The sequence below is a fragment of the Fukomys damarensis genome, unplaced genomic scaffold, assembly GCF_012274545.1.
Source record: "Fukomys damarensis isolate Sample0158 unplaced genomic scaffold, DMR_v1.0_HiC HiC_scaffold_24, whole genome shotgun sequence".
In the NCBI taxonomy this organism is placed as follows: Eukaryota; Metazoa; Chordata; class Mammalia; order Rodentia; family Bathyergidae; genus Fukomys; species Fukomys damarensis.
The window spans coordinates 6,800,184-6,824,548 of NW_022900936.1; the positions used below are offsets into that span (position 1 = coordinate 6,800,184).

The following is a 24,365-nucleotide window of genomic DNA, read 5'->3' on the forward strand; positions in this document are numbered from 1 at the left end:
CCAGGAGGGCATCATCCAAGCTAGGTCAGGGTGCAGACAGATGCTCCCGGACCTCATCTGAGCCCATCCTGTGCTGCTATCTTGGGACCGCATGCTTTGCAGGGAGCAGGAATTTATTGGCCTCCAGCTCCCAGAGCTGGGAAGTCCAAGATGGTGTGTGTGGGGGCTGTCATCCGCCAGGGGCCTCCTCGCTGCAGCTCAGTTGCAGAAGGGGAGAGCGGGGAGACAAAGGCAGACAGACAGACAGAAAGCGTCAGACTCCTCTTTCTGTAAGGGATCCTTACAGAATCTGTTGTGACTTCCCCACCCGTGAAAGTGACACTTACCTGTTCACAGTGCCTGGGTCCTCAGAGCTGGCAGCTCCTAGAGGCTGCATGGAGGATCACAGCCCAGCAGAGAGCCCTGGGGACCATTCAGGCCACAGCAAGCTTTTGAGGGGTGTGGCCCCGAGGGCACCTTGATTTTGGACTTGCAGTCATTTCACCCCCCTCCCCATGGTCCTTGTGCCCAGATCCCGAGGACATTGATCCAGCCCTCTGCACCCTGCTCACTTCCTCTCCCTCTCTCCGTACTCACCTGTCCTCTCTCCTGGCCCTGCATGATTACGTATAGTCTGATGGTCCCCGAATTTAACCCACAGTGTGGGACCTCTCCTTGAACTGTGCATCAGATTCTGGTGTGCATCGCTCTCAGTGAGCCCAGAGCTGGACAGTGCTCACTGTTGTCCAGAGCTGCCACTCGCCTGCACTCTGTGCTTCCGGGTGGCTGGGCCTCAAACTGTGGGCTCATTATGAGCCCCTTTCTCATAATATCTGAATGCAGTCCCTTGGCGAGTCTCACAGCTCTTCCCTCTGAGCGAGCTGGGATTCCAGCCTTTTACCGTGTCTGCTGGGTTATGGGAACATAAGCAAGCGTCTTCCTACACACCGAGCTGGCCGGTATGCAAGTCGCCATGATTCCCATCTTTCTGTAACCGTCACCTGCTCGGCAAGGCCTATCTGTGTGGCCCCTCTGGCGTGCCTCTTGCACCTCTCTCTTCTCTGCTTGATTGCTTCCCTTAGCACTCACTGCTCACTGCCTGCCATCCTGCGTGTTAATTTTTCCATTACACCACTCACACCAAAGGGTCAGCTCACTGAGGACAGGGACCTGGACTTTGTTCAGTGCCCCATCCTCGGGGACAGGAAGGCCTGCCGGGTAGCAGCCATCCAGCCATGTTTATGGAATGGATAGCCAATGAGTAAGTTGCTAATATGTTTTAGTTGAGTTTATTATTTTTATAGTAGCTTATGTTTATTTTAGTTTTTTAAACTCTTAATTATGCCCATTTCCAAATGCTGCGAAGAATAGAGAATGGCATAACAAATACCTGAAGTACCTGTCATCTGTACTTAATAATTATTAACCTGTAATCTGTTTACTTCATCGGCTTTGGAGGTAAATTACAGATATCATGGTATTCACATTTCTAAAACTTTCTGCTGAGCTTGATGGCTGTGGGAGGCCCATGATGGGAGTGGTGAAAAGAATTTACCAAGGACAGAAAAGTGCAGAAGGAGATGTATTGATGCGGACACCGTGAGGGACTGTAGGACAGTCAGGAAAGGGTTCACACTGGAGCTTGGAGGGGATAGTTTTCATGGTAGGGGACGGGGCAGGTCCTGTGTCACCCTGGCAGCCATGCCCTTGGTTATGAAGAGCGACCGAGCACAAAGTGGGCCTATGTCCTGGGAAAGTTTATGTTTTGATATCCTGAAATGCTGGTTGTCAGGCCTGAAATATGAGGAAAGTTGTGGTTCTGGTTTAAATCTGGATGTGCCTCATGTGCTCCTAAGAGGGGCTTTGGGGAGGTGACCGAACCATGGGGTGTGATGTTCACCAGTGGATTAGCCGGCTTGTGAGTTTAGAGCCCCTTGTAGTGTTGGGGGTGGAGCCTGATCAGAGGGCCGGGTCACAGGGGCAGGCCTGGAAGGTCCCCCTCTCTCCCCTGTCCTCCCTGATCTCTCTCTGCTTCCTGCCACTGAGCTAGTTCTTCTTGGCCAGGCCCCGATGCCATGCCACCCTACCTTGGAGCCAGCCTAGACTGCACCGAAACCATTACAAACTGTGAGCCAAAATAAACCTCCTTGCTTAAGGAGAAAGGAAGAAAGCAGCTAAGAGAGTTCTCCTTGTCCTGCTGTCCCCAGTTGTCCACATTTTCCTGTATCATCACAGTACCCTGTCACACCTATTAAAACTGACAGTAATTCATTATTTCATGCATACTGTTCCTATTCAGATTTCCTGGCTGTCTAAAATGTCTTTTCCAGCTATTTCATGCAAAGCAGAATCCAGCAAGGAACCACTCATTGTATGTGTTGGGGTTCAAGGCCCGCCTAATCTAGATGCCCCCTCTTCTCACACCATGCCCTCTCCCGGGACACTGGCTGTTGAAGATTCCCCAGGCACCTGTAATATGTCACATTTCTTTCTTCTGAAATCATTTAGTCTGTTTTCTGCAACCTGGAAGTGAGTTGTAAAGGCTGATTGGGTTGAATTAAAGTTCGTCTTTGAAGCGGCTTCTCTGTAGCATGGAAACTTGGGGGCCAGTGTTCAGGAATGAGTTTTTCTTTTGAAGGATCTGGCATTTTTACAGGATGCTCTCGGATCCTGCATCTGTTGTGCAGTCCTTCCAGGATGATGACTCCCTTGAACCCCCAAGTTCAGATAAGCCATCCCAGATAGAGGGCTCTGGGGGCCTCCGGGATCTGGGGCAGGACCCATGTGCTTTAGGGGTAGAAGAGAGCCCTGCCTGGGTCAGGTGGTGTCTGTTCTAGGTTCTGCCTTGCCATTCATGGATTCAGATTTGGGGCAAATGGAAAGCAGCTTTGGGTTCACCATTATTTTCTCCTTGTAGAAATTCATTTCTGCCATGTTGGTGACCAGGAGAGGAAGCGATGGTCCTCCAGAGGCATGGATCAGGTGCTCTAGGACCTCAGTGCTTTGTGTTCTGTGACTTTTTCCACTTGGGGCTTTGTTTGTTCATTTCACAGATAGGATGATGAATTTCCTTGGGAGGCTAAACTATAAAGATACAAGTATTTTGTAAGATGTACAGACAACTGTAGAGTTATTGTGAACTCTGGAGCTGGCAGGGACTTTGGAGACATAATTTGGAGAGGAAGTGTGCTACCAAGCTGTCCTTATTTCTTTGGATCCTGATTTCTGAAGTTTATTTTTATAGTGGATGTAGTGTCCTAGTCCATTTTCTGTTGCTGTACCTGAATACTTGGGACTAGGTAATTTATAAGAAAAGAAACTACTTTTTTGTAGTTCTGAAGGCTGGCTGGGAAGTCCAAAATGGAGGGCCCACATCCGGTGGCAGGCTTCTGCTGATTGGAATGCTGGCAAGAGACAGCGCAGGGGCTCCTGGGAAACAGCCGCCTGGCTTTTACAACAGGCCCACTCTGTGACACCGAACCTGCACTCTCAGTAACCCAGTAATCCATTAATGGACTAATCCACTCATGAGGGCAGAGCCTGCATGACCTTGTCACCTCCCAAAGCTCCCAGCTCCAAATACATTAACATACGATTTTGGGGTTAAATCTGTAGCGTATGAATTCTGGAGAGAAGCATTCAGACCATAGCACTCAGTATATTTATTACCATCTGGTAAAATAGTTCAGATGTACAGAGTATGTCAGTCAGCTTTTACTGGTCATGAAGTAGGAAGTACTTATATTACCCAAATGGTATTTTAAGGAAAAGCTACAATCATCTAAAGAAATGTTAAATTACAGTCTTTTCATTTCTTTCTTTTTTTCTTTTTGACACAGGAAATCCAGGATCTACTTACGCAGTGGCTTGGGAGACATGTGGATGCGGAAGGAATAATAAAATCCAGCAAGCTGTCCCTGAGGTTTGTTTCATCGTACACGTCGGAAATGGAAATCACCCCGTCTTCCATACCCGTGGTCACCAACACAGAGGCCTTCTCCTCAGAGCATTTTAACCTAGAGCTCTATCGACAGAATCTGGAGACCAAGCACCTCGGGAAAGTCATCTTGTTTGCTGAAGTGACCACCACGACCATGAGCCTTCTGGACGGGTGAGTCCGGCGTGGCTTGTGTGCCTGCTCGGAGGAATCAGCGTGTAGATTGAGCTGGGTAACTGCTGACAGGCGGGAGTGGAGAGGAACACGACACATTTCAGCAAACCTGCTAGCAAGGTGCACACCCTCCTGTCCTCCAGCAGCTACAGTGTAGGAAGAGTCAAGGAAGTTCCCCGATCAGAGACCTGTATGTTATGGGAAGAGAAACAGATCTCTGTGGAGGTGTTTTTTGTTTGTTTTTTTTTTTGCAATTTGTTTTGAGAGAGAGTCTCAGGCTGGCCTTGAACTCACCGTGTTGCCCGGGCTGCCTCTGATCTTCTGATGAACCTCCTGCCTCAGCCTTCCCAGTGCTGGGATTACAGGCTGCGCCACCATGCTCAGCAGATCTCTGATTTGCACCTGTCTCCCTTCCCTCCCTCGCCCTTCACTTGGGCCTTTCCGAGTGTCCTTGGAGAACATTATGAAAAACTGTTTAACAGGTGGCAGTATCACTCAGGTTACTGCTTTCCTTTTGTGCTGTTGAAATTGGTGTTAAGTGTTAATTTAGGGTGTTTTGCAGAGGCACTAGAATGGCAAAGTTGAGAGACTGGGTTAAAGTGAAATACACTGGAACTTTGTATTTTAAAAATTGTTCTGGTATGTTTACACCAAGTACATGTTTTCAAGCACTCTGTAATCCTGTTTGGATATTTGAAAAAAAATTTTTTTTTGGTACTGGCTATTGAACTTGGGACCTTATGCTTGTGAAGCAAGTGGCAGAATCACTGAGCTAAATCCCCGGCATTTACTTTTACTGTAAGTTTCCCTTCTTTTTTATTCTGTTCTGTAACTATAAGTTCCCCAGTTTGTTAGTGTCAATAAATACATTTTAGTTTTAAAATTAGAGTTATATAAGGAGAAAATTAGGCAAATGTCTTCTTTCAAAGTAGGACTAAAATTTAAGGCATGTAAGATTCCTCAAAAATAACTGGATTCATAGTTTGTAGGTGTTTTTAACTGTGAGAATCTGTGTGATTAGCCCGATATATAATACATGTGTGAAAATTCTTTTGCCTTTGTTCTTCATTTCTGGAATGTAATACGCTGATCTAAAATGGTAGATAGCAGTCTAGGCATGGTAGCGCACGCCTGTAATTCCAGCATTTGGAAGGCTGAGGCAGGAGATTTGCTGTGAGCTTGAGGCCAGCCTGGGCTACATAGTGAGATCCTGTCTCAATCAACAAACACACACACCCACCCACCCACACCCAAAAGTGGGTAGATAATTTTAACATGTTCTTGATGCTCACGCCTGGGGTCAGTAGAACAGCAGCATTAGTGTGTGGGGTCTAGGAGAGTTGCAGAGGCAGGGGCAGGGGGAGGAGGGCACTGGATTAATTACCAGCTTTTGCTTATGGAGTTAATTTGTGTTGCCTTAGGCATTTATTTCCTAGAGGGAGAAGCCTGTTCTCATAGGTGGAAGGATCACGACTTGCTTGTAGTATACCCTGTAATAATCTGGGGTGTTTTTTTGAGACAGGTTCTCGCTGTGTCGTTTAGCCTGGTCTTCAGCACCCTGTGTGGCCATGCTGGCCTCGAACTCATGACATTCCTCCTGCCTCAGCTCCTTGGGTGCAGGGTTCTAGGCTGCGCCCCAAGTCCGGCTGATGATCCTGTTTTACTCAGGACAAGGCCGTGTTCCATGTGAAGGGCACACAGGGCATTTACCGAAAGGTTTTGGGAGACGAAGTGTGCCTGATTTGGGGCGGGCAGTGCATTGCCGAGAGGGCACGAGCTCCCTGCTAGGGCTCCTGTTCGAACAGGCGGTTGAGTTTTATCCTGCTGTCCAGACTGTGCTTTGTTGTGACCACACACACACACACACACACACACACACACACACCTCCTGTGTAAATACACTGCTTTAGTACTCTTCAATTCAGTAAGTTCTTTCTTCATATTAAGCTTAAAAACAAAAGTTATGCCCCGAGCAGCTTGGCTGTGTGAAAGCGCGTGACAGATCCTGAAGCCGTGGCGCCAGCTTGTCCACCCTGGTGGCAGAACCTTCCATAGGATTAAGAGTTTTTATCTTTACAGAAGAGAAAAAACTTTTCACCTTCCCCAGGGCATTCCAACCTCCTTTCTCTTCTTGTTTGGTCCCTGCGGAGTGCTGGCTGAGCTGGCCACGATTATTAGCTGTTGCCCCTGAGCCGGCGGCAGGGCGGGTACGAAGGGAAGGGGCGGCTGCAGCTTGGACTGTAATTGTCCTCATGGAAGGCCATGGAGGCCACGGAGTCGGGAGCCTGACGAGAAGTCGCTGGGGCCGTGGTTGTGGAGGGGGAGGTATTTGAAGAGGTCCCCTTGGTGTTAAAAGGCCCTGGAATTGCCCACAATGGGCTTGCGAGATAAATGGACACCCGGGCTATACGTGTCAGGAACAGCAGCACAACGATTTCCTCCCCCAACCCCTTTGTGCTCCCACACGAGGCAGCCTGCGAAACACTTGTGTGTGTGTGTGTGTGTGTGTGTTTGTGTGTGTGTGGCTCCGTGCTCCAGAGCTTTCTCCTCCAGACACTGCTGCTCCGTGCTTTGCCCGTGCGTGCTAACCTCCGCATGGTCTTCTGGGGCTCATAGGCTGCTTGTTCCGGGATTTGCTGCATGGGGAATGGTTCCTGTTTCTGAATGTTCACAGTGATGGACGGCACTTCACTCCACGTACCACTCTGATGGGTCCGCGGCTGTGGGCTGGGTTCACTCCATGCTCGCTTATCTTCATATGTATCGCCTCTGTGCAGTTCAGCAGCTCCTTCCTAATGCGCTGAAAGAAAAGTAAAGTTAAGTTAGACATACTCTTTATTACAAGATTCTTAAACTTTTTCCCTCTGGAAACCGTTTCTCTACCTTGGGTCATGTACTGGGAGTTCTGTTCCAAGGAAGAAGTACGCAGTGAGGACTGTCGGAAGTTTCCGCTGCACTTCCAATTACGCATGCGTGCCTTCCTGTCCCTCCATAGAAAACTCTTACCACCTCATCATGACATGTTTTCCACATCTGGAGATGTACAGCTGTCTCTCTAAGGGCTGGGTGTGGCAATCTGTTAAACAGATGAGCTCAGTAGAACACTTGCCCAGCATGTGCAAAACCCTGGGTTCATTTCTGGCCAAAAGATCCAGCTGAGCTCTGTGCCCCAGCACACCTAAGTACCACTCAGCCACAGTAGAAATAGAGACCATTGGCCGCTGGGTTCCTGCACTGGGAATCAGGATGTTCCCTGGTACCATCTTGCAGCCCAGGCTCTACATCCCAGGAGAACCTCTTGTCCTGTGTCTGTGGGGTTATGGCTGAGCCCTCAGGGAGGGTCTTCCCTGTGCTGATCTGAGATGGATGCTGGAGAAACTGGGGCATCTGACACTCTTTCTGGGAGAGTTTGGGTCTGGGAATGTTCTGAGGACAGAAGAGTCACAGCATTCTCTAGGCCAGCCTATAGCTTCTATGGAGAAATCTCTTCCAGAACTTTACTAGGCCTTTAGTCAGTTGGCCTCTGATTGGTTCCAAGTGAGAAACAATCAAAGGTGCTATGTATAATAGATTTCAAGCCTAAACTCATTGTTCTTTTTATGGCCTGTGTACCAGTGGCTCCCTTGGGCTGAAGGATCCAGGCACTGGTGGAGCCAGGCACTGGACATCAGCCTGGCACAGGCTTTGGGCTCTCTGGTGACACATCTGTCTCCTGCTGGGGCTGCAGGACAGCCCTAGCAGTTCCAACCTAGACCGCCAGTAGCAGACAGAGAACTTACCAGATTGGTCTTCTTCTCACCTTTTTCAGATGGGACAGCTCTAGCTGGACATTTGTCTCATCCAGCTTTACCAAGAGAGCTGAACATTTCTTGCAGTTATGTAGCTTTTAACAGATGCCTCCTGTGTTACGCAAGGCCTGTGCTCCATCAGATGCTCGTCTGCTGTGTGACAGTGGCCATTGGTCACCTTGTGGGACTCGTGCTCGTTCTGCTTGCCCCTTCACATCAGCCTTCACTGAGGCCTTGTTTCTCGTGGCACACAGAACTTTCAGACTTAGTACAGCCCGTTGAGGTACCTGTGTCAAGGACTAGGGCCCTGTCAGTTAGGGTTAGGTTCAGCTGTAGGAAGTAGACATCCCCGAATAAAAGTGGCCTCAACATGAAGCATATTTCTCTCTCCTGTGGCTGAGGGAGGCCGAGGTGTGTATAGGGGGATAGTTGCTGGCCGTGGTGCAAGGACTCTGTTGAGTCATTCTGCAGCCTTAGGACGCGGTAACCCGGGCAGAGATGATCTCAGCGTAGATCTCAGCTGTGCCCATCCCAGAGGTTGCCATGACCTCTTTGTTCATAGCCTTGACCGTGACCTGGCCACTTGATTTGTGTACAGAAAAGGGCTAGGCAGTAAAAGTGGCCTTTATATATGGCATCCACTAGTCCAGCTCAAAAACCAAGCTTCTGTTACTACAGCAAAGTGAGAGTGGGCACCAGAGACAATGTAGGGTCTCTGTCACGGGCAGGGACTTTTAGTTTTTCAGACTCTTAAGAAAAACAGCTGGGGACCACTAAAGCAGTGAGTGCACTATCCTAGCCCCAGGGCCTGTGTGATTCAGTTAAAAGTGAAGATAATTCTTTGACATGTCGTGCTTGTTTTGATTCACTGGTCACCCCAGGTCATCAGAGGCACTTTTCTCAAGTTGCTGTAAATCAAGGAAGATTTGAAAGTTTCTCATCTGACAAATATTTTGGCGAACACCACAATTTTCCTATGACTACACATCTAGCTCATTCACTGTGGTGCCGGGACTGATGTTGAAAGCTTTCATTTGGAGCCTGAGTAGGACCAGCAGGCAGGTCTTGAAGCCATGTGTCACAGGCTCCTTATCCTCTGTCCCCACCATGGACTTGGAAGCCACATAGGTGATGCAGGAAGGGGAGCAGCAGAGAGAAATCGGGCAGTTGTTTGCTGGTAACTGAGTCAAGACAGTGGAAGGGTTTGCGGTTTCCTCCTCTGAAAGTAAAAACCAGGTCGGTGGGGGCTACTCCCCCAGTGGTCTGACTTGGCCGTGCCCTCCATTTCCTTGGGGAGAAGAGGTCCCTTCTGTCCTTTATCTGCTGGCCTGCCACTTTCTCTGGTGTATCTCCTGGCCACAAAGTGCTTTCCCACTCGTCATCAGAGTAGTGTCTTCTGGACGTGAAGCTCTGGTGCTGGCTTTGTCTGACTTGAGAGCCCTTTGATATTCTTTCTGCACCCTTTCCTGGTGGGTTTCCCTGTGTCCAGTGAGTGCAGTGGGTCTGCTGGTCCCAGCGGCTTGGGCCGGTGAACTCGGCCACACTCGGTGGTCACGTCCTGCAGCCGCAGCCATCAGCAGGGTCCTGGCAGGGTCTTGGCCGCGAGCTCCGCTCTCCCCAGTGTGTGGGAGGAGACAAGTGATGATGGGCACTGTGCCGTGGGGACTGTGAGAGCCTGGACCATGGGGCGCAAGAGTGTGGGTAACTGAGTCATTGTTATTGTTGGAATACTCTTTGGAATTATAATCTTTCTTTTGATTGACTTATGCCAAGTCTCTGTCAGATACTGAAATGACTTCCAAGACAGTGTTTGTACCGATTTCCTTTACACACTCGTCTGGTGGCCAAGGCCTGGCTGTTTTTTGTTTACAAAGAATAACGTAGGTTTCTTCATTACATAATGTTATTTCAGCATCATTGTTTAAGTTCCTTGACTTTTGGGGCCCAAGTTTGCCTTCGGTGCTTCTAGCATAAGCCAGGCACTGTGAGAACAGACAGTGGATAAGGTCCCGTCTGGGTCTGGTGGTACGTCCTCAGAGCACATCCTGTGCATGGTATAGTTCCTAAAGGTGTGCACCCCGAGTTGGCTAGACGTGATACAGCGCGAGGCAGGGGCCCTGAGTCTTCTTGGTGCTTCTTGTGTGTGGAAGTATGGTTGCTGGTGCCGCAAGCTCAGTCTGGAGGGGAGAAGGCTGGAACCATGACGTCAGCTCCAGCCGGCTCTGTGGCCTTGGCAAGGTCCCCAGTCTGCCTGGTTGCCCTGGGCTGTGAGGTCCGGGCATTGAACAGTGGGGGCTTTCCCCGGGCGCCATCAGCTGCTCCTGCTGCTCCCGTTCCCTCCCAGAGCTGCTGTCTCATGCCGGCCGGCAGTGAGGTTCTGAGGCCCAGCCTCATGTCAGTTGAAGAGACATCGAAAGGGACACAGTCGACTTTCCTAACATTTGTTATGGGCGTATCAAGTTGGGAGAGTGCTGCTGTCCTCTGGGAAAGTCTATTTGGATTTCAGACTTTGGGGCCAAGCCCAGCTCTCGAACCCGGTACCGGACCTAGCCCAAAACACCTCCCTTTTCTCCTCCTAGGTTTCTGCTTGGTGAACTTGCTCTACTCTGTGCCCCTCTCCTGGAGTCTGGGCCTGAGAGGACAGAAATTGGGCTGGAACTAATTTAATGGCTGAGTGACCTCACAGTAGAGAAACAGCCGGATCCTAATAGGGGTCTTTGTCTACATTTCCACCCTGGCTGGTAGCATGCCAGTCAAGAGTCAGGCCTGAGACACAGGTGGAAGCGATTAGTGCTGTCATAAAGTTTGAAAAATTGATTCTGGAGGCAAAGTGAATAGATTGGACTTGACAGTGTTGTCCTAGAGATTCTAAGGGAAAATTCTGTAGTTTAATTTGAAATCCCTTGATTATTCATTAGCTTTCCAGATGGCTTTTGTTGATGTTTTACATATTAATGCCGGGATTGTGTTATTGGTGTACTATTAATGTGCACACAGGTAATGAGCAAAGAATAAACATGTTGGTAAGTGCCCCAAATTAATGGGATATTAGTGCAATTGTGAAATAAAGGGTTTTTAAGAAGTTGATTGCTTTGGAGTAATTAGCTTGGGTTTTTTTTATGGGCCAATTTTGGACTTTGAAAGTGAAAATGATTGGAGAGTCTTTGGTTTGTTTTAATGTTTACTTCCAAATTAAAGGTTACAATGTAATTCCAGCCTTTGACTCTGGCAGCAGCCATGACTGAAGGGTGCGTCTGGCCAGTGCTCCATGAGGTTTATTTTCTTGTTCCAATTCAACACCTGAATGAGTTAACCTTTCACATGCCAAGCTCCTGAAGACGCATTATTTCTTTGCCTCTACTTTAATACTGAATGTTCTGGCTTTTTACATTTGTAACTGATTTTTTAAAGTAGGATGAACTTACCGTGATACCATTTTACCGTGGGTGTAGTGTGTTCTGCCTAGGTGACATTTCTGTTAGAACCGAATAATCAGTTCCTTTCACGATGCTGATCTCTAGGTTGGCATTGCTGTGGCAGGGTGCCATCCGCAGGGTGGCTGGTAACTACTGGAATCCACGCTCATATTGCCAGAGGATGGCATTTGAGGTCAGGCTGCCCACAGGGGTGGGTTCTGGTGCGGCCTGCTTCCGGCATGCAGACTGCTGACTCTTGTCAAGTGCTCAAGTGCTGGAAAGAGGGTAGGAGCACCCGAGAGTCCCTCAGTAGGGGCACTGATCCCACCACACGGGCTGCACCCCCGCTACTCGATGGCCTCCTCAGCCCATCTCGGTGCAGGTGAGGATTTCACACTTTCACATGTGAATGGGAAGGGGACTCACATTCTGTCCATTACAGCTGGCCACTATTACAGGCCAGTCAGAAATGCTGGTTCCAGAATGTTCTGTCCAGAAGGGTGCAAGAGAACATAGCCACTAGTTCAGGACTCTGCTAGCCTCAGGGTGAGGTGAGTGGCCAGCCCACAGGACTGTGTGCTCAGAGCACAGTTACAGCTCTCTGCAGTCCACGGTTCAGTCTTTGGAAACCCTTAATGGTGGCAGGGAACAGGGACTTTTGTGGTAAAAGCAGATAAGGGGTGTGCACTGGGAGATGCACGCGCAGGCTCTGCTTCCTGCTCTGGCACACCCGCTTGGCATCCCCAGGATGGATTGCCTGGCCTTGCCCTCAGGACTTGGATCTGGGAATGTGGTACTGCTGCCCAGATGAAATCCAAGTTCTACCAGGGCCTAGGCCAGTAACCTTGGGCAAGCTGGCCACCTTTCATACCTCCTTCCTCATCTGTGTCACATACTTGGAGATAATATATATATATTTTTTATTTTTAAAGTTCAGTCACCCATCTGTATAATTTCTCTTGAGCTCAGTTGTATGCGGAGCCCTGTGCTGGGCTTGGAAGCCAGTGGGGAAAGCATGAGATGTTGTGCTGCCCGAGGACCCACACGGCTAGGATGGGAATACATTGAAATCCGTCTGCAAGGCTCTTGGTGTGTGGTTTATCTTCGTGGGACTTTCATTCTTATTTAAACCTAGTCTATGCAGTTTTGTTTATCCGTGTGTGTGCGTGTGTGTGTGTGTGCGTGTGCATGTGTGGAATTGGGGATTGAATTTAGGCCCTTCCCGATGAGTTATATCTCCAGCCATTTTTAATTTAATTTTTTTGAGACAGTCTTGCTAAGTTGCTAAATTGCCCAGGCCGGGCTCCAGCTTGCAGTCCTTCTGCCTCAGCCTCCCAGGGCTGGGATGACAGGTGTGCACTGGTATGGCCAGCTCTTTTTTCTTTTTGATATTCAACTGTGAATCTGCGAATGACCATGAAACAAATTGGCATTGTGTGTAGTTGGGATTGTGACAGCCTCTTCTCAGGGTGGGGTTTCTGTTGAAGATCATGGGATTTTCCTCATCATACTAGAAACATTATCATTTATCACTGGTTACTGTTTTGCCAAAAATGTGTTCTTTTAGTTCACTGTTTTTTTTTGTAAGATAATAAAACAATCAGTTGTTTATGCTTGTGTTTCCCTTGAAATGTGTGGGCAAGTTCTGTTTTTCATTAAACTCTCTCTTTGCTTAAATCGTAACACTATCATTGTCTCATGTAACTCACAGTCAGCTGCAGAAACCAAACTTCAGCTGTTGGGGAGTCCCATCTGGGGCCTGATAGGTTTGCCCCAGAGTTACCCACGTTGGCCTGTGACCCCAAACCTGTGCCTCTCAGAAATGCATGTGCTCCACATGGCTGGTTTCTTTCTCTCTCTCTTTCTCACCTGGGATCGAACTTCGGACCTTGTGCTTGCAAGGCTGGCAGTGGAACCACTGAGCTACATCCCAGGCCCAACGCAGCTGCTTTCTCTTGGAGCCCTTTAAACATCTCTGTAGAGTCAGTTGCTTGTTATACTGTATTTGCTACTCATTTTGTCAAATGCCACTGTTATACTTAGCCAGGCAATAAAAGAACACAAAAATTACTAAAGTGAGATTTGGGTTGGAAAAGGCAGCCAACCAGACCACAGGAGAAACTTTCTTTCCCGTAGTTCAGGTTTATCTTAGAGAAGAGGCCAGGGTGCTTATTGGAGTCAAGGGAGGCAAGCCTGTGGGTGGCCAGGAGTCTTTCACTGAGTCTACGCAGGGTCGTCGTGCAGCGTACCTGGCCTGGTGCACCAAGGGAGCTTGCTGGTGGTCTGGCTTCTTCGGACACGGCGGCTGGGTGCCAAGGCAGCAGGAGCCTTGGGGCTTTGTCGGCTACTGACCTAGGGTGCAGCCACACCTTCTTTTCTTCCATCAGGCAAACCCAGCAATGCCTGCTCGTGCTGGGAAGGCCAGGGTGGGGAGTGGGGCAGCAGTAAAGCCCTGTTCTTGACCTGAGGGCAGCAAGCTTTGGGTTAGTCTCCTCTCCGCCTCCCAGCTAAGATGGGAGCCACGTGGAGGTGGCTGATAGCCCCTTCCTGCACACTGCAAAAATAAGGACTGGGAGAGACGTTCGAGGAGCTGACACTGCAAGAACACATCTTCAAAAGTTGGCGTGTTGCTTAACGTTAGCCGCTAATTCATGGAATTTAGTGCTCTGGTCGGTCCTCGTCACCCCTCGCCTGTACACATATGGTGTGGAGACAGAGGCTGAGCGTGGGTTACAGTGTGTTGTATGTAAAACTCTGAAATGTATAAAAAGCCCCTGCAAAACCTGTCGAGTAATCAAGCAGGTCTTTTTCTGCTTCTTACTAAGCCGTCTTCTCCCCAGTCCCACCTCTCCCCTGACTTTGCTTTGTGATTTATTTAGGACTTCTATTTTTCTTTCAAGTCAAGCCCTTGTCTGCCTCGGAGGCGCGAGCTGATTTGCTCCCACTGCCCCATGCAATCTTTGACATGGGGCCACTTGGCTAGTGAGCCCGGGCTCTGAATCCCTTTGTTTCTGCCTTGTGTTCTGGAGAGGAGGTTGGGTTTCTGCATGAAGGGCATCCGTCCTTGGAGATCCCGCACACCACATTTTTTCTGCATTGCACAAGGAGTCATTCATCATTTTCAGTTTTCACTTGGCGCTCCCATAAGAGTATTCAAATTAGTGAGAAGGGGGGTGATGAAGTCATTGCCGGCAGAGGGATTTTCTCAGGATGTGGGGAGGGAAGAGTCTGGAGGAGAGGGAGGGATGGCCACGAGGCCTCCTGGACGCTACTGTGGCTTTCAGTGTAGAGCTGGACAGTACGTATGTGCAGTGCTTACTGTAGCATGAAACTACATGGCAGGGTGGCAGCGTAAACCACCAGGAGACCACAGCCTGTCCCTTTCTCCTGTGTCATTTTGAGATCCTGGAGCCTCTTTCCTTGTCTGTAAGATGGATGCAGGATTGTATTAGGTCTGTGGTTTATTTTTTTTTTTTTGAAATAATAAAACTACTTCTTAAGTGAAGTATGTCCAGGGCCCTCATCCCTGATGGGCTGGGAGCTTCCTCAAAGCCCTGCTTCTGGGACACTGGGGCCCTGCTGACAGAGACTGTCCTTTTATTATAACAACTGGCCTTCTTTTTGTACCCTGCCCTGTTCCAAAAGGCTTCAGGCAGCAAGGAAGTCCTTTCTGCCCCGAGTGGCATCCAATCCAGATGGGATGGGCTCTGCTTCCCAGGCAGGGTGTCCCGGGACCCTCCACGTCCTCTGAGTTCCTAGTTCCTGCACCAGTGGTGATGGTGAGTTGTGTCACTTCCTCCTGAGCGGAGGGAGGTCTGACTGCATTTCATGTCCCACGGAGCTAAGTGGCTGCTCCTGTGGGTGGCGGTGCTGGGGTGAATGTCCAGGCTGGGTGGGAGAGGTGGTGGTGCCTCCGATGGAGTCAGGCGACGTCCGAGAAGCTGGACTGGCTTCCCAGCCAGGGCCTCCGCAGGCGGTGGCACCGTGGGTGAGGACTGGCCAGCTGTGGGAGATGCCCCTTTGGAATGGGGATTTGGGCAGAAATAGAGCAGTCTTGGTAAGGTCAGACTGAAGTTTCTGGTAAGCCATCCTGGCTTGTGGGTATATCGAGAACAGAATTCAGCAGTCAGCATGGGGCACGCATGTGCTTGGGACAGTTTGGTGACGTTTGGACTGAGGACGTAGATGAGCTGTGCATTCCTGTTTTTTTTTTCCCCCCTGATACTGGGACTGAACCCAGATCCTTGCATTGTGCTACATCCCCATCCATTTTTAAACTTTTTAAATTTTGAGACAAGGTCTTGCTTAGTTGCCCAAGGCTGACTACCAATTTACAATATTCCCGCCTCAGCCTCCCAAGTAGCAGGGATTACAGGCATGAAGCACCATGCCCAGCTTCCAGTTGTTTTTAATCCTTTTCACTTATTTTCAGTACTCATCCTATCTTTTGAAAGTAACCCATGGCATCTGGCATCTTCTCTAATTTTAAACAGAATGCACTGCCCATACCTGGAAAGAGGTGAGCTTCCCCCTGCAGTGTCATCACTAGGAATGAAGGTGGGGGTGGGGCGGCATCTCCTAACCTTGAGTCAGACACGGTCTGGTCTACCACAATGCTCCTCCTTCGTGACATCAGACAGGCCGGTCACCAGGATAGGGACAGGTCTGACACCCAGCTCCGAGCCACTTCTTACTGTTTGTTCATTCAACAGATTGGTGTTGAGCTTGTGCTATCCCATGAGTCAGCCCCAACCAGCCACCTTATAGGAACTCTGTCTCCCAGGGTAGATGGAAACTGACCATGAATTCAAGTAGAAAAAAATTCGATGTGTTTCCAGATGATAGTTGAGATATTTGTTCATTGGTTTATGCTATGTTGGAGGGAGTTACTATGGCTTCCCTTCTGCTTATGTTGTTTTTTTCTCTAAACTTCTCCAGTATTAAACCTTTCTTCCCCTCTCTTGTGTTGGAGGTCAAAGCTTTAGGTTTGAAGAACCAGAAACTTTTATATATGCCACATTTTTTGGGGGAAATATTTTTCCATTATAAAAGAGTCCTTATAAATTATAGAGAACTTGGAAATATAGCAATATATAATAAGCTATCAGACTGATCTGTAACCCTGCCACCCATAAAGAATCATGTTAATCTTCTGGTATGTTTCTTGCTGGTCTTTTTTCCTCCTACACAACTGCAGATTGGCCTTGTATTGTACATGAAATAAGCATTTCCCCCAGGCAGTCAGGTGGTGTGCTGAAGACAGTGTTTTATTGTGTACAGAGAGTCTGGCCATAGTTTCTTTAAACAGTTCTCTGTCAGTATATTCCTGTCATTGCCAGTAATTTTCTATTACAAATAATAAGCATCTTCTCTTTGAACCACGAGTTCTCTATAATTCTTTAGCAGTTCTATTATAATTTTTCTTTCCTAAGATGGGTGTGGTGGTGCATACCTGTAATCGCAGCACTCTTAGAGGCTGAGGCAGGAGGATTGTGAGTTTGAGCCAAGCCTGGACAATTTAATGACTTACTGAGACCCTGTCTCAAGGCATAAAGGGTTGGGAACGTGACTCATTGTGAAGGCCCTGGGTTTGGTCATCAGGACCAAACACATAAGCACACAAATCTTTCTTTTCTAGAAGAAAATTGTTAGTTCAAAAAACAAAAGTAGGCATTGATAGAAGTTGAACAGGACAGTGTTACTAATTATTGTTGTTTTTAATATTTTGTGTTGCTTCATTGTTATTATATAATTATTTCACATGATCCCTTTTTTTTGGGGGGGGGACCAGGGATCGAACTCTGGTCCTTGTGCTTGCAAGGCAGGGTCCGGAACCACTGAGCTAAATCCCTGGCCCATCTTTTTGTCTGTAGATAATAATGGCAGCATTGCTTTAGTGTTTACTGCATGGCAGGGGCCACGCTAACTGCATCGTGTGCATCTCCCCCGTGCAGTCTTTACCAGAGCCCATGAGACAGGCGCCGTGGTAGGTCCCATTCTGAGAGACGAGGAAGCTGCTGTTTGGAGAGTTTAACTGACCTGAGTAGGGCCTCATAAATAGTATGTGGTAGAAGCAGCACTGGAAGATTTGTCTGTCCTTGAGCCTTAATTCTTAGTCCCTCATTCTGCATCACCCTGACAGAGGCTTGGCTAGATTCTGATATGCGACATCCTCACACCTCCAGCGTCTACGTGAGACGACCCCAACCTAAGATGGTTCAGTGTAGGAGTTTTCAGTTTTCCATTGGGTTTTATTAGGACCAAACCCTGCTGTAAGTTGAGGAGCATCTGTGATCTCATTACAAAAGAAACTCACGTTAGCTGACATGTCTTATGCTTGGCAATGCTCTTATCTTTCTTTAAACATTAAATTTGGCTGGAGATTTAGCTTGGTGGTTCCGCTGCCTATCTGGCAAGTGCAAGGTCCTGAGTTCTATCCCCGCTCCTACCTCCAAAATTAAGTTAGTGAGATGTGGTAGAAAGAGCTACAGTGGGCATCCTGAGTGGGAGCCCCAGCTCTGGGGCTGGCTATTGGGACAGGTTCCCCATCAGTGCCTCTGTCCACTGTCTCTGAACGTGGCCAGTGATACCTGTATTAATGGGCTGTGGTCTGCAGTAGATGCAGCTGTAGGCATGAAAGTGCCAGTGCAGGTCCTACCCGTAATAGAGGCCTGTTAATTAAACCTGTAATCATAGTATTCTGGAAGGCTGAGGCAACATCTTACGTTTGAGCCAAGCCTATGCAATTTAGTGACGTAGCGAGACCCTGCCTTGAAATGTAAAAGTTTTAAAAAGGTCTGGGGATGTAGCATAACGTGAAGGCCCTGGGTTCAGTCCCTTGTACTTAAAACAAAAAACGTGGTCCCTTTCTTTGTCGAAGTGTCGACTGGATAGAATCTCTCCAGTTAGTACAATTTCTTTTGGAAGTTGGAACTGCATATTTCTTTTAACTTCTGTCTAGTTCACAGGAACCAACCCTTTAAAGGTCAGTGATAGTGAATAATTATATGGTTCTTATGCTCTCAAGTTCTGTCAGCTTGAAAGTAGAACAGTAATAATTGCTAACCTGAAAAAGAGAGAGAAATATTAAAAAAATAAACAGAGTCTCAGGGACCTATGGGATGCTGTCAGAACCTCTAATATATGTGCGATTGGAATTCCACAAGGAGAGGACAGACAAAATAATATTTGAAGAAATAATGGCCAGATGTTCCCCAGTTCGGCAAAAGACATAAATTTACAGGTTCAAAAAGATCAGCAAACCGAAGCAGGATAAATATGATGAAAATACACCTAGATACCTTCTATTCAAGCTGCCAGATTCAAGATAAAAGGAAGCCACCAAACGCAATCTGAGGAAATCAGTATTTCACATACAGGAATTTCTCATCAGAAATCATAGAGGTCAGAAGGAAATGGAGTGATTTTAAAAGGACCCAGAGAAAATAAATTTAACCTAGAATTATATAATGAAACCTAACGCAATGTGTTTTAATGTTGAAGGAAAAATACATTTTCAGGTAAATACACTAGTCTGTCCTGGTGCGGGTCTGCTGGAGAGCAGTACTAAAGCAGGTTCCAAAGGGTAGGGGTCACACACCAGCGGGAGGAGAGCAGCCTCAGGATGAAGACCATCTGAGTACATTTAAGGGACCCGTCCCCGATCTGGGTTCTTTGAATAAGTGTGTGTGTCTCTGTGGAGCAGAATTTATAACATTCTGTGTAGCAGTCGATGTGATGCACGTCATGACTCTAGCACAGTGGGCAGTGAGCGGTGCTGAGTGGGCCCGTGGGATGGCAGCTGCGTTCAGTGTGGCATGGTATGGTGTGAGCGCTGAGGGGACGTGTAGGCGAAGGGTGTACATTGTACCTCCTGAGGGAACCACTAAGGACAGAGCCAAAGGTGGAGTAGGACACCAGGTGTGTGGGTGCTCACCTTCGTCCCGGCACCCGCGAGGCTGAGGTGGGAGGGTCCCCTGAGCCTGGGAGTTAGAGACCGACCTAGGTAATATAGCAAGACTCCATGTCAAAAAGAAATGAAACTAAAAGCCAATAGAAAAGTTAAAATGCAATTCTAAAATAGTCTTAATCCAAAGGAAGGCTGAAATGTTCACAGTGAGATGGCAGGGGAGAGGGTGAAGAAGGCTGAAAAGAGAATGAGGGAAACAAACAAACAAAAGTAATAAAGGAAAACCCAGAGAGGTAACAGAACCGTTTAACCTGATCCAGCCTTGTCAGTAATTACACTAACTATGAATGGACTAAGCACTGTCATCAAAAGGCAGAGAAAACTAGAATGGCTAAAAGAGTAAAAGCAAGACCTAAGCATATGTTCTTTTCAAGACACTGCAATTACGATGGCACAGATTAAAAGGATGGGGAAAATGCATCAAGAAAACAGACCTAAGAGGCTGTGCAACTCGGGAATACAAGATAAACCGGCTTCAAGGAGGGATCACAAGGGCCGGGGATTTAACTCAGTGGTTCTGCCACCTGCCTTGCAAGCTGAAGGACCTGAGTTCGATCCCCGTATGGGGGAAAATACAAAAACAGAAGGGATCAAAAAAGGCAGAGGTGGAGCTTCATGCTGACCAAAGGGTTGGGCCGCAGAGAAGACGAGGCAGTCAGAGGTGTGTGCACACTTAGCTAACAAGGGAGCTTCCAGATACATACAGGGAGCAGAGCTGTGTACAGTAAAGGAACAGACAAGTCCGCAGTTGGAGCCAGGGATTTTAATATTTCTCTCTCAGCAAAGCAAAAGATCACAAACAACACAGAAGATCTGAGTGGGACGAGCAACACTCGCCTCTTGATTCTGGTGCACTGCATGGTGCCCAGTGCCCATTCTTCTCAGGGCACTTGGCGTCTTTACCTGGCAGGCTGCATATGGGCCAGAGAACAGGTCTCGGTAAACAGAACGGTTGAAATCACAGAACACTCCTGTCCACACTGAATTTAAGTTAGAAACCAACACCAAACATATCTAGGAAAATCATAAATATACAAAAATTAGCACACATCTAAATAATCTATGAGTCAGGGAAGAAATTAGACCATATTTTGAAACGAAGGAAGGCCTGTCAGTGATGGCGAACCCTTAAAGCTTCCCGTGATAACAGACAGTCTGCAGTGGTTCGTGTGCCGCAGGTTTGCCACCACTCAAATAGTTACCACGACAATAGCTGTTGAATGACCCGGTACTGATAAGAGACCAGTTTGCTGTAGCTGATTTATGGATTCGGTACAGACTCAACCAGAATCATAGCAGGAGGTTTCATGGAAATGTATAATGCTGATTCTAGCATATATATGGAAATCCAAGGGCTAGAACAACACAGTCAGAGAAGTTGTATTGCTTAACTTTAAGAAACTGTAAAACTGTGCTGATCAAAGCTATGTGTTATTGGCATTAACAAAAGGTAAAATACTCAGGAAATAGACTTGCATTTAGTTGGACATTTGACTTTTGACACGTGTCGAAGCAATCCAGTGAAGAAAGGAATCTTTTCAAGAAATGGTGCTGTGGGGCTGGGGATTTAGCTCAGTGGTGCCACTGCCTACCTTGCACACACAGGGTCTCGAGTTTGATCCCCAGTACCAAAAAAAAAGAAAAATAAATGGTGCTGGGATAACCAGATTTAGGCTCCTTAAAGGAAACGGACTGTGTCTCGGGCCCTCCCTGACCTGTCACACACTAACCTTGATTAGAGATCAGCCATAGACCTTAATACAGAAGCTAAAACCATAGAGCTTTTCAAGGGAAACAGAATGTCCTAGAATAGGCAGAGGTTCCTCAAATTGGTTACAGAAAATGATATCCCTAAAAAGAAAAAAGATTGTTGACTTCATAAGAACTTTAAAAGTTAGCTCATCATAAGAGAGTGAATAGACAAGTTCCCTACTGGGAGGTAATATTTGTAAAACATACCTGACAGAGGACTGCTACCCAGGATGTATAAATGCCTCTATCTGCAACTCAGTAATAAAAATAAAACCCAATTTAAAAATGGGTACAGTGTTTGGATACCACCTCACAGACTGAGGATGTCCGCAGCCAGATAAGCGGCCAGAAGGGTCCTCACTCCATTGTCCTTGGGCAGACACAAGTCAGAAGTACACCAAGATCCCATTCCACGCTCACCAGAGTAGCCAGACTCCACCCCAAGGCGCGGACGTGGAGCAGCTGCCGTTCCCAGACCTCACTGGTGGGTACTTGAAGTGGCCCCACCAATTTGGAAAAAGGAGGTAGCAGTTCTTTAACGAAAGCACATGTGTGTGCATGCACACACACACACCCCTATGACTCAGTAATCCCACTCCTCCTAGACTTTTTACTCAGTATAAAAGAGTATGTATCTGTGCAGAGATGTGCGCACCGTGGCTCATAGCCAAAGCAGGAGACACCCCCTGGATTCGTAGCAGATGTGCAGCAGGAACAGCAGTAAGCGGTGAAAAGGGACGGTGCAGACAGCAGCTCATGTGACGCTGCAGGCCTGTCGGAGTGAGGGAACCATTCCAAAGAGTCTGGACCGCATGAATCCATCTTGGGAAGCTCTGGAACAGGCAGATCTAGGCTGTGGTGGCTGGAAATCAACAACGGTTGTCTCTGGGTACGGGAGAGGGGGCCATCTAGGATGAGGAACATTCTGAATTATATTAAATCCCTTGTTTTGATAGGCATTTTACGAACACGGGCGTACACATCTATCCAAGTCCATTAAGTATTGGGATATCAGGGCATGTCGATCTGCAGTTTGTGTCAGATGCAAAATGCAGTGAGGTGAGTTGGTGGCTGGCCAGGTTGATACTTTCTACGGCAGGTACAAAGTGAATGGTAGGAATGACGGGGAGAAGCTAGGTGGTGGGTACGTGGGTCGTGGATGTTTGTGCCCCCAGTATCGGCCTTGATGTAATGAATGTGTCAGTGTTTTCACGGTGAGCACTTTACTGCAGGAGGTTTTAGAAAACAGCCAGGGTGGAATATGTTAAAGTAAGGTAATGTCACAGTCTGGATTTATGCAAACCCTTTTTTGGGTACCTTCCTTGTGCATGTATGTGAAGGCTGCCTCATGAAGAGAGCTCTTGTGTGTCCCATACTCATATTTTTTCTTCCCTTGTCTTCTCTTTTACTTAAACATGCAGAACTTTCTGTCCTTTTTTGAACAAAACAGCTTAAATTATATGAAGAGCCTAAAATCAAAACTGAAGTGTTGCTTTTGGTGACTCACTAGATTATTCACTCTTGGGGTACAGGGTCTCCGAGTACTAAAATTTAAAACAAAAGTCACAGTCTGTATTCTCATTCTCTGAAGTCCCATGGGCCTCATTTCTCTTTATTTATGCCCCTAGCGAAAATATTTTAAAAATCTAAATTTGTATGCACATAAAGTTTTCATTTCTCACACCTCATATCACGCAGCCCCCGTCACGGCCTTTACAAGGGTGTGTGGAATACGAGGCTCCCTGCCGGGCACATGGCTGGTCTCGGGGTCGCTGTAAAATGTTCTGCCTCGTGTTAAAGAGAGGAGATATAATTAGCAGTGCTCTCATTCTTGAAAATATTCTCATTAATGCATATTCTGATGTAATTTTACTCCATAATCGCCCAAAAGGCTCTCTCCAAGGCCCTGGTAGGGGTGGAGTGAGGGCGCAGGTGGGAGTAGATGCCATATTTTCTTCCTCCTCTATGCCAATTTCTAAACCCTCTGCCCACGCCCTTCAGTCCTGGTACCAGGCCTGTGCAGAGTTAGGAGCCCTTTCTGCTTTTCGTGCCTAGTCTTGGTATTGCTAGCTCATCGCTTGATTTTCCTGGTCTTGGTACCGCTAGCTCATTGTTTGATTAAAGCTTTCTCCCTGAGAACTGGTCCCTAAGATACTTTTCCTCATATGGTGTTTTTGTCTTGATGACCCCTCCCCCTTTATGAGACAGGGCCTCCCTGTGTAGTTCAGGCTGGCCCTGAATTCGCTGTGCAGCACCAGCTGGCCTCAGATTCTCAGCATTCTCCTACTGGGATTACAGGTTTAAGCCACCATACCCTGCTTTTGATGATTCCCTGAATGAGACTTCCCATTTCCTTGTACGGAAATCTGTAACTGTGATTGTTTAACAGTGTGATTCTTCTGGTGGAGGGCTGAGCTGAAAAAATTCCTGTCTCCAAACTTAGCAAATTCACCAATAACTGATGCAAAGGAGGACCTAAGGAGAATGCCTCTTTCAGTTTTTCTATTATCTAGTTTTTAAATTAATAATTAACTGATATTCGCTGGGTATGGTGGCACGTGACTGTAATCCCAGCTACTTGGGAGGCTGAGGCAGGAGGATCTAAAGTTAGAAGTCAGCTTGGGCAATTTAATGAGACCCTATCGTAATAAAAGGGGCAGCTAGTGATGTCACTCAGTGGTAGAGAGCTTGTCTGTCACATGCTAGGCGCTCATTCAATCTCCAGTACCATACAAGAAAAGAATTATGAGATGTTTTTAAGAAGTGGGAAGAAAAATGTGCTCATCTATGAAAATCACGTGGGTAATAACTCATAAAAATAGGGAGGTAAAGTGCCCAGCTAGAAGCTGAGACTGTGTACCCGGCCTGCTGCAAGGGCCCTGGTGTATGGTGGGGAAGTCTGAGGCCGCAGGGGAATAAGTCTGGGCCCCACTCGGGCGGCAGGGCTGCGTCCCCCGTGTGGCTGCTGCTGCCCGCACTGCAGCAGCAGAGCCCAGAGCCCAGAGCTCCAGTCCCTGCCGACAGCCCTCAGGATCCATTTCTGAAGTCTTTTAAATGAAAACACGTGCCTCGGTGTGGAATTCATTTGAAAGTTGTGGCAAACAACTTTTCCGATGCTTTGCAGTGGGCGGCTGCAAAACTTGAGTTCACAGGTTTTATTGTAAAGGTGGTTTTCTCCAGCTCTTATTTCTGTTCCCACTCCCACAAGATCCTGAAGCTGCATTCTAGGGTTTCTTCCAAGTGAAAGCTCCCCCATTATTTAAAAAAAAAAAACGAGACCTTAGGTGGGGAGTCCTCTGTCCTTGTGTTTTCAATAAGGCTTTGGATTCCATCCCTCAGTCCGGCTAATG

General features: G+C 47.6%; 1 protein-coding gene across 2 annotated transcripts in view; it reads left to right on the forward strand.

The window, feature by feature from the left end:
• Positions 1–24,365, forward strand: part of Hlcs (holocarboxylase synthetase) — a 169,628-nt gene that overhangs the window by 42,084 nt on the left and 103,179 nt on the right. For both annotated transcript variants that reach the window (XM_033755967.1, XM_033755968.1), the window contains exon 5: positions 3,819–4,090. In XM_033755967.1, coding sequence (XP_033611858.1) covers positions 3,819–4,090 — 272 coding nt within the window. The remainder of the gene's footprint in view (positions 1–3,818; positions 4,091–24,365) is intronic.